The 11,044-nt window shown below is 40.6% G+C and overlaps 1 protein-coding gene across 1 annotated transcript; it reads right to left on the bottom strand.

The window, feature by feature from the left end:
- Positions 1 to 2,281: 2,281 nt before the first annotated feature.
- On the bottom strand, positions 2,282 to 10,005 carry LOC111668402 (uncharacterized). The gene is made up of 5 exons (XM_023424458.2): positions 9,209 to 10,005; positions 7,895 to 7,990; positions 7,705 to 7,810; positions 6,069 to 6,170; positions 2,282 to 4,963 (listed from the first exon to the last, which is right to left on the bottom strand). Exons 1-4 carry the CDS (start codon positions 9,732 to 9,734, stop codon positions 6,113 to 6,115), a joined length of 786 nt encoding a protein of 261 aa, XP_023280226.1. The 5' UTR covers positions 9,735 to 10,005; the 3' UTR covers positions 2,282 to 4,963; positions 6,069 to 6,112.
- Positions 10,006 to 11,044: the final 1,039 nt, after the last annotated feature.

Raw genomic sequence — 11,044 nt, 5'->3', positions numbered from 1 at the left:
TGTTTTTGAGAATGTTCCCAAATTTGACAGATGTCAGTAAAGAGAGACAGAAAACGTGAGGAGAAAGCGAGGAGGATGCGACAGAGACTCCCAGCTGTTCTGTGGTCAGTATCTTACCACTAGACCACAGGGATGACACTACAGTCTGAGGTCAGTCTTCACTAACGGAGAATACATGGGAAACAGTTTTTGCTTTGCTGAAATGATTCGTGTTACCAGCCAAGACTCTCCCTGAACAAACCTGACAGATATGAGACATGTCTCCTCGAACATGAGTGTTATCCGTCCTCTGCACACATGTTCGTTCAGCTAAAGGTAAGTAGATGATCTATAAAATATAATTATTTAGATGGAAAATGTGCGCATATAAATTCATGTTGTAAATACAGTCACAGACACATTATGCACAGGCAAAGTCCACAGTGATTTATTGACCAATTGTAAAGAAAACAAACACACAGAATGAAATCTTCAGCTGCCTCTGTTGATCTGTCAAAGACCCGTCAGGTGCATGCTGGTCCTTCACATACGCACCTGCAGTATACAAACCTGAGGAGCTCTGTAGTTCCTCACTAATGAAGATACAGTCAAATCAAACAAAATTAAATACTCAGCAATGAAATAATAAAGAGCTGCTACACTCTGGCCCCCAAGATCCACAATGACATATTCACATTAACATTACACTGTGAATCAAGACTGCATGATTCCTGTACATGACAAACATTAATCCTCAAGCTTGCACTGTAGCTACAACAAAAAAAAAGAAAGAGCGACAAGAGCGTACAGCTGAATCTGAGCAATAGTTGGTTTGTTGAATCACAGATTTGTTTCATCAATTCAAACAAAAACTAAATGGGATTATCGCACTAAGGCTGACATGATGTGTGTTGTTTCTTATTTAAGAATAGGGCTTGTACTCCTATACTGGTCAGACCAATACAAGAGCCCTGCAATACACCCTCCCTTCAAGAAGGTTAATATGTGCAGTTTTTGTTGAAAGTGTTCTGGAGAAGTGTTGATTTAAAATGTGTTTCTAATACTGTGTCTACTCTCATTGATATAAATGCAAAGTGCAGCCTGCGAAAGGATCATACAAAAACTTAACATTATAAGCTTCATAAAGGGAGGAATTATATGTCAGATTAAAAATCCATTCTTGACCATGGAAACAGGAGTTGACAAAACAAAACAAACGCACCACATGGTCCTTTCAGTAGCTCTACCGGAGCTTTCAGTGGTATCACACTATCTTTGCAGTTGTCATGGAATTTAAATGTAAAATAACACAATTTTTTTTCCTTTTTTTTCTGAGCACTGTCTTTGTAAAGTATGTTGTAGATTGTTTTTGAATAGTGCAATATAAATTAAGTTATTATCATTATCAGCGGGTTGTGAGTTCACTTACAGGCTGAGATTGAAAGTTCATTTTTAACAGCAGGGAACAAGGCTGATGAAGATCGTGTGATACCTCAAAAGCACTCATGCAACTATTTATGGGCCTTGTGATAATGTGTTTATTTATTAATATTATTCATCTACCACATACATACTTTTTATGTATCTAAAAATGTTGTTCCGAGCACTGACCAACCACGTTTTTTAGATGTGTTTGAATGGAACTATGATTTACTGATATTTCAACATTAAAGTGCATTCAAACCATTCAAAACCTGTCACTTTGGTACATGTATGATAGCTTAGCTGAAATTATTAGTCAAGTAATCAATTGACTAAAAACTAATTTTTTTAATTGATTGTTTCAGGCACAAATTCCCTAATTTTCCCTAAATTCAGCTTCTCGCTGGAGATGTCCTCACTCATGATAAATCACTGGAAACTGAATATCTCCTGGACTCTTGGAGACGCCGCCTTGGGTTCAGTGAAATTATAATGGGAATTGATTTTCACAATTTTGTGACATATTACAGATAAAACAATTTGAGGAAATAAGAGATTAATCAGTACTGAGTTGTAATTAGATGAAGCCCTTACAGAATTAAAGCTCAGGTTTATAACTATATCTTTACACTTTTATTTAAAAGACTTCAGTTTTAATACAGTTAGAGGGAGGAAAATCCTTAACTTTACTTTTAAGCACCTAAAATATAGATGGACAATAGTTGTGTTCGTCAATTGCTAAATAAAATAAAGTAGTTAATAACATTTGTGCTAGTCGTTAATGTTAAGTGTAATGCTCATTAAAATAAAACTAGGTCTGACTGAACGGCACAAACACATCATTGACACTTAAAGACACAAAACAGACATTCACAAAACATCTCTCACACATATTTATTGTAAAAAATACATATAAAAACAATTTCTGAGACATACAAAAGATTGGAGCTTAGAAACATTATATTGAACAGACAAAGACCAAGCCATTTTCTTAAATTGCATTACATATTTACAATTTAATAAATAAAATTCAATTTGTTTTTATACCAGAGTAAAGGCAGATTGTCCATATCTTGGGGATGCAGATACTGCTGTGGTGACTCTTTGAAAAACATTCTCGTCTAATACATCGGCCTCAAAGCACAGGGGATCAGTGCCCTGTGATTCAAAACCAAGGACTTAGGGACATTTATACAAAATACCATTCTTGGTTGGAGAGGAGCTAGTTTACACAGAGCGTTTAGTTAGCATTGGTAAAAATTGAGGTATTGCACCACACAGCTTAGAGGGGGTAAGAAAGTCAATGAGAGTAATGTGGGGTTTTAGATTGTCTATTATTTTCATCGACAACCCAACCACCACCACCCCTCCCCTACCCCAAAAAACACACACAAACACCCCCACCCCTCCCAGCCAAAGTATACAACATCATAACTTATCACCACAACAAATGTAACATCTAATGATCAATGCACCTCGTCTTCCGCACGCTCTCACACAATGCCCCCAATGCACAGCCAGACTTTTGGCATTATTTTTTTAGTCTCAATACAAAAATATGAGAAACATGCACAGGGCTGCCCTCTAGTGGCGGGACAATTTGTAGCACCTCGGACTGCAATACACCAGGGATCAGAAAAGGGAAGAAGAAAAAAAAAAAAAAAAAAAAAGAAGGCTGGGGTGAATGAACTGGCCAGTAGCAAACCTGTGCACCGGCCTGACCTCTAAACTGATTCATACCACTGTAGGAAAGACACTGGAACACATGGTACACACTCGCCTTTTGAGCAGGCAGCAACAGCAATCAATTTATGTTTTGTTCTTTCCCAGTTTCCCCCTGGCCTGTGCACAACCTGTATCAGACAGCATCTGTTGAGCAGCCTTACTGGTGGGCCTCCACCTCAGTTCAGCCCTAAAAACACTACATTATCTACTTGCACAAAACCCCGTCACCAGGCAAAGGCAATCAACACACACAAAACAAGGCAAAGGAAAGCCATTTAACACATTTAGCAATAATCATGACCTTAATGTGATGATATAATATCTAAACCCCCCCCCCCCCAAAAAAAAAAAGAAAAAAAAGGAGAGGGGCTACTTATGTAATAATTAACCATCAGCTGTCCATAGCCTCCAGTGTTGGGGAGAGAGGCAGATGCCACATGGTGTAAACATGCCCCAAAAATACATCCCTCAATCCCTCCACCCCTTTTATCCCTCACCGATCTGGCATTAATGTAACCAGATGGCGAAAACTGTCGCTTGGGGTCTGGTCCAAAAAATCCGGACTACACCCCAGAGAGTATGTGAGAATGAGGAGGGAGGAGGAGGACAAAACCCCTGAACCGCATTCAAAGTCGAACGGTCGCCATGTTTCGTACCAATGCCACATTTAACATGATGTTTGCCAGCGTGACTGTAGTTAAAAACTAGCATGAAAAACTAAAAAGGTTAACCCGCTTAACCAAGCAGACTTCTGGGCAATTTACAGTAAGCACACACACAAACACACACACACACACACACACACACACACACACACACACACACACACACAAGCCTCATTCTCAGGACATTTCCTGTCCCTGGTCATCATCTCAAGACATATACATACACACTTGCACACACACACAACCTTATCCAAGATCTTATGTGGGGTTAAAAAAAAAAAAAAAACAGCCTTGAGGGACAAAAGTGCTCAAATTGGTGCCAACACCAGCGCTACTATGGCCCTATGAAATACCTACAACCTTCCAAAACACCCACCAAGTAGCAGCACATTAAACTCAGCGCTAACTAACCACCAACAAGAAACTGACCTACTGAGAAAAACACTTATCTCCCTAAACCTCCCCTGAAATGTTTACAGGTAATAGAAAACAGAAAACACCAAGTAACGGCAGCCCCCATTCACCAACAACAAGCCCTCAACCTCCAGCTAGTTCAAAATAAAGAAATGTTTATGTGGTAACAGTTCACGCTTTCAGTGTGAGGTCGGTTCATTTGGGGTGAGCCGAGGAAAGAAAACATTCATCCGATGTATAACATGGAACAATACTGTTTTTGCAAAATACTTGATAAAATGACCGATCCCGTTCGGAGGGAGAAAAATACACAGGAGAGGATCCAGAGTCACAGTTGAGACCTTTTTTTTTTTTTTGCATTCCTCCCCAAGTTCAAGATCTTCCTGGGGCGAGTTCCATCGTTCTGGGATGATAATATTTGTTTGACTTTTTTTTTTTAAATGTTCCGTGGATTAAAGCCAAGTCCGTGAGATAGAAAGTGAAATCCACTTCTGTTCCAACGAGGGTCTCGACCGAAGATTAGACAGAGCAGCTGGTTTATTTTTTTGTTGTTGGGAGTTTGGCTTGAAATGGTCAAGACTAAGTTCAAATGGACTGATCCAAATGGAGAGGCAGTGGGTGTCACTAACTGCAGCTTCTTCTTAGGATCGTCTGCTTTCCACTCAAATATAGGTTTGCGTCTGAGAGGGACAGGGGGGGCTTTTATTTGTTCAATAACACATCTTTATTGGGATTTTGTTAGGATTCAGTGTAGTCTCCTGTAAAGATGGAAAAAGACAAAAGTAACCATTAGACAAAGAACTGCGTATTGTAATAAATTTATTTAAATAGAATCTGCAACAGGAATTGGCAAATAGCAATCTATAATAATCACATGAATAATAATATTTTATACTAAATTAAATCATGATATGAAAATACATGCAAAAATCACATCAAATAAAATGGGTAGCGGATCATTTGTGAGAAGATAATTCAATATAGTCACAATACAATTCCAGTATAGCCCAAAACAGGTCTACATAGATTAATATGCAGCAATGCTCACATGGATAACCAGGTGAATATCTATGTGAATGTATGTGCAACACTCTCCAAATGTACAACTAACACAATAACACATGTAAATGTGTTTTGGTCAAATAATGACTGAGTGATCACACCCGCTGTAACAGTTAGGCTACTTTAATTAGGTCAAGATGCATAATAACCGCGAGACTGCAGACCCCCCTCCCCAACACATTCAAGTCCAGCAGTGGGGGAACATTTAGTGTAATAATACCTGTTGCTATGGATACAGATGTTTACATTGGATGTATAATAAACTGGGCTAGGTTTTGAGCCTCAATACTTAAATAAAAAATAAATTTGTGCTCTTGTCACCGTTCACAATTTCAATCAAAATTGGGCCAATTTTGTATCATTTTATTTGGACAAAGGTTGTGTACAGGTTCTTGTGTTCAGACATTTTACATTCCACACCCTGTTTTCTCAAAGTAACTCATCTAAAGAGACGGAGCATTTAGTATGGAAACTAAAGTAACTAAAAATGCAAATATCATAGTAGTACTAGTGCTGTAAAATGTCCAAGAATGCCCAGATGATTAAAATGATGACCCACCAGTTGGTGATTAGCTAATTCTGGATACTGATCATGTCCATTTTCTTAAATTATGCTGTAGCTTGCCAATCCCACATTGATCAAATGAATCACAATTATGCTTGTTGTTTGATTAATTACTCTCCTGTGTTTGTTGTGGAAAATCAGGGCATTAGCCATAATCTACTCCAATGACACAACAACTACTACAACAGCATTGTTGTGCGTTTCCTGGTCATTCAGTAAGTCTGACACACACATACCTGAGTCGGGTTGGTCACTGTGTGGAAAACTTGTGACCCATGAGTCAATCGAAGGGATGTTCAGGGCAGCAGGGCTTCACCTTGGACCAGGAGTCAATGCAGCTACAGGGAGAACGAGCAGAGATAGGGGTGGAGACACCAAGACATTACATTTTTGATTAACTCATGTTTAGAGGGCGAAACCTCTGTAGTGGGTTTTTGGCTTAATGCACTTACTGACAATGTGAGACAAGACTAAATGTAATCACTGAAGTGGGTTGTGAATAAGTTTAAAGGCTCACTGGCCTGTTAAATACAATGGAACCAGGGTGGACCAGGGCCAGTCTTTATTTTGAGTTGCCTTAATGCAAATTGAAGAGGTCACAGTCAGTTTCTGTAAATTGTGATACACATTTCTCACTTTGACCAAATGAATGAATAATTGGATTATAAATAATGGGAATACATGTTTGTTGTAGAACTACATTAAAATATCAACCTCGGTGTTAAAAAAATGTTTGTTGTGTCAAGTGTGTGACGATGTAGTGTGTAATTATTTTCAACTCTGTCACTATTTTGTCTCTGAAATTCCAGGTTTTTTTTCTCCAAATCTTTGTTGCTCTACTTTGTGGCTCCGAATGTCAGTTACAGTCAAACAGACACAAACTGTGCTACAAAACTGACAGCCTGCACCCTTGGGGCCAAAACAAATGACATGTTGTTTTATCTGAAATGAACTTCATGTGGCAACTTAATTTGTATCCTAAGTTTTGACTTTCTCTCTGCTGGTCATCCATCTCAGTTAAACATCATATGTTTTTTTTTTTGTTTTGTTTTTTTAAATTGTTACTCAAATCAGTCTGCACTTACAACTGCTTGGACACACAATGATAACATAACTTTGACGAATTAACTAATCTTGGTAAATTTCAGACCTCAGCAGGTCTGTTGTGACACTTTACCATAATTACAGGAAAACAATGGCTGCTTGAAAGCTGGGAAAAGTGTTGAACATTACAGCATGCTTTGGAAATGAGAATGACTTACACGTGATATGTAGTAAATGGGCTGAAACGTGCATAAACACTGGTGGGACTTTAACAACTTCACGGTCATTTCTTTTTCCTAGCTGAAGTTTCAAAACTCTTTGTGACTATACCCAACTAAAATGTAACAAACATGCAGCTGTTTTCACAGTTGCGAAAGCTCAATTGGTAAATGTTCACAACCTTTACTTGTAAAATAAGCTGGTACAAGGACAGAAAGACAAACAAACTGTTAGTCTTTTCCTTTGCTACATAAAGTGAACAGAACTTTTCTCTTATACTGCACTTATCTGTTTTATCTCATGTTGAAAATAGTGATTGTTGATGACAGTAGTGGCTGTCACGATAACTTTAGAGAACATGTAAAGGACAACAGGTCTCTTTTCTGATATGTGAACTAGTGCAAAACAACTTTTACTTCCTTATTTTCTAAAACCTTATTCCAGTTACCACGCTTTTTTCAGATCTGGAAATAACAAGAAACATTTCCCCACCCCATGCAGAGGGCCTGTTTTTAATCTCACCTGCACTCATTTGTATTTTTCACTCTCCTCTTTTCAGTTTTACCTGTCTGTTTTATGGTAATGCAAATACAGTATGAGCTTTGTTACCTCTTATGGTAGACACAGAGGCAAGCCAGCCTGGCAATGGTCTCCCCCTGTACCAGATCCTCCAAACAGATGGAGCACTCTCCACTGTCTTTACTAAGCACATCCGCTGTGAACACAAACAAAACAACTTTAGTGTTTCCAGCCTTTTAAAGACACAGTTGTTGGTGCATTTCTGCGATATGACACTTACTATTGTAAGGTAGAGGAGGAGACGTGAGGCAGCTCAACAGGTGATCCTCAATCCGACCCCCCGGGAAAGGCTTGGAGCAGAAAGGGCAGCGGATATCTGCACAAAGCAGCGACACAGCAGAGCTGATTATAATGTGTTGTGTCAGAGCAAGATATAAATGATGGATGGTGTGCACATCACATTGAACACAAGTGCTGTGTTTGGACATCTAGGTTACACAGGCTGAAACGTGGTGTAAAAGCTGTACTCTCGCGGTGTGAATGATGTTACCACAAGTGTTAGTGACCCATAATAGTTTGAAGCTTTATTTGACTGTATGCACCATGCAAAACAGTCATTCTGGCCTGAGCCATCTGTGGTTGGGACAGACAGGCAGAAACAGTGCCTTGCTGCCCTACATTCTCCTCCATCTCTGAGCTGCTGCCAGCAGTGAGCGAGCATGTGAAGTTGTGACCCATTTCCCTACACTTGCTAGAGGGCTCTGCCTGGGAAACCCACCACACTGTTGTGTTCTGGCTCAAAATGTCACATCTCTGTGTATTTGATTATCTAATGCGGACCGAGTACGGGCTTTCACTTCCCGACATCCACTGTCAACAGGCTTTCAGACATGAAAGAGGTTGTATGTCACCACTTCAGGTTTTACGCCATAGCTCTGCTTCATACAATAGGGTCTCTGATGATTTTAGTCAGCATGTAAGCACGGGAAAAGAGATCATCTGCTAAGGAATGTAAATTCCTCAAATAATCCATTTTAATTTCAGACTGGATAGATTGAGGGTTGCACTGGGAGATATTTTGAATTCATTGTCTGATATGAGACCAAATGTTTTTGTGTTTACATAAGTTCAAGTATATTTTCTTTGCCTTAAAAGCTGTTCTGGAGACTTTATGTAATTGTTTTAGGGTCGACGATGTATACTCTTACCCCCTACATGGACATGAGATTTATAGTACGGTAATTTTCTCTAAAAACAAGTCACTCACTCTTGTATTCAGTTAAATATCAGCTGTCTTAAAAAAGAATCAACAGTCATACCCCAAATTTCGTAACATTTTGGTGCTGATGAAATTGAGCAATTTCATATTACTCATATTTCCAGGCTCTAACACATCTGTGTATTCCATGAAACTGCTAGTGAACCCGTCATGTCCCTGTAAGTGAGCTGTCCTGACACGTAAAGCAAACCACAACTCATCAACTACTGATGGAAACCAGCCAATTAATATGGCAAGTGTTATTTATGCGGCACAAAATAATCACAATTTGGTGTATAGAAAGTACTACTGCACTGCGTTGATATGTTAACTTACTGCCATGGCGGTTGTTAACACGGTACAGGCCGATCCAAGCCTCTGACACCGGCCGCTGGTGTGTGCCCCGGACCCGGGCGGATCTTGCGCCAACACTGCGGGCGGAAGAGTGCCGATTCCCGGGCAGCCGCTCGGAAAAAGTGCGGTGGGGCGTGCGGCCTGTCTCCTCTCCGGGCTGATGTTCCGCGTCGACGGGAGCCTCCGGGCTTGTGTTCCCGTCTTCCTCGGGTTTTCCTTCGCTGTTGTTGTCGTCCGCAGGTGACGGTTGGCTAATGCTAGAGGGGATGCCGTGGTGGTCAGCGGGGCTACCGTCGGCGCTCGCCCCATGCTGCCCTAGGTCCGAATCGCTGCCCTCCTCTGATCGACTCCGGTTGGCCTCCGTGTCCTCGAAGCTCCCAGAGAAGTCCACCATGAGACTAGTGGGTCTGGTGAGGCGGGGTCGCCGGTAGGAATCCCGCTTTGTGCCATCTTTTCCGAAAGCAGAGGGAACCGGGTCTTCCTGTAGGCGACTGGCTCTCGTCCCCATCTCTGGTAGGCTAGCTAATTCAGCTGGCTAGCCGAGCTGCTGCTTCCTCAAAGCGAACCACCACCGAACAAGACGACGAGTTAACCTAGAAACGACCCTTAAACTGTCAAATATTCGGTTGTGAACTTTAAATAACAACTACTGCCTGGCAACAGAGCTCTACGAAGACGATTTATGTAGTTCGACGGTCCTTCTCCGGCCTCAGTTTGTCCTTACAGTCCACATTTTCTTTTTTGACGTGCCCGTTGTCGCTGCTGCAGCGGAAATACAGCATTTTCGTTTCCTCCTTTGAGCCGAACATGAACAGTTACGGTAACGTCACCAACACTGTCACCAGTGGTATAGTGATAATATTTTATTGGTTACAGAACTTTTTTAACCAAGATGGTCAGTTGTACAATTATGTTAATTTTATTCTTATTACTCACTGAGTGTTTTATTAGGAACACCTTCATTGTGCAATACCTTGTATACTGCACTTGTTACTGTCACTTGTCACTGTTACTGTTTATCTGCTTCATCCAAGTGCCTTTTATTTAATTTACTCATTTATTTATTAGTGGTTTATTAGTTTAGTTATTGGTGACATGGTGCATTATCATGCTGGAGGTAGCCATTAGAGGATGGTAAATTGTGGCTGTAAAGGGATGTACATGGTCAACAACAACACTCAGGGAGGATGTGGCATGATGTGCCAAGAAAACATCCTCACACCATTACACCACCACCAGCAGCCTGGAGTGTTGAGACAAGGCAGGTTGGGTCCATGGATTGACGCTGTTTATGCAAAAATCTGACCCTGCCATCTGCGTGCCTCAGCAGAAATCTAGATTAATCAGACCAGGCTATGCTCTTCAAATCTTGGTGAGCCTGGTGAGCCTGTGTCCACTGCAGCCTCAGATTTCTGTTCTTGGCTGACAGGAGTGAAACCTGACATGGTCTCCTGCTTTTGTAGTTCATCCACCTCAAGGTTTGAGTTGTTATTCATTCTGAGATACCTTTCTGTTCACCACAGTTGTAATGAGTGGTTTGAGTTTGAGTTGAGTCTGTCAGCTCCAACAAATCTGACCATTCTTCTCTGACCTCCCTCATCAACAAGATGTTTCAATCCACAGAACTGCTACTCATGGATGCCTGACTAAACTATAAAGACTGAGAAAATCCCAGGAGAGCAGCAGTTTTAGAAATAGTCAAACAAGGCCGTCTGACACCAACAATCATGTCAAGGTCAACGTCACTGAGTCGCATCTTTTTCATCTTTCTGATGTTTGATGTGATCATTACCTGCAGTTCCTTTCCTGATTTTATGC

The sequence above is a fragment of the Seriola lalandi genome, unplaced genomic scaffold (assembly GCF_002814215.2).
Source record: "Seriola lalandi dorsalis isolate HSWRI2012SDOR001 ecotype SW California unplaced genomic scaffold, Sedor1 jcf7180002054736, whole genome shotgun sequence".
NCBI classification, from domain to species: domain Eukaryota; kingdom Metazoa; phylum Chordata; class Actinopteri; order Carangiformes; family Carangidae; genus Seriola; species Seriola lalandi.
The sequence above is the reverse complement of the archived record's forward strand: the minus strand, read 5'-3'. Positions and strand labels throughout refer to the sequence as shown.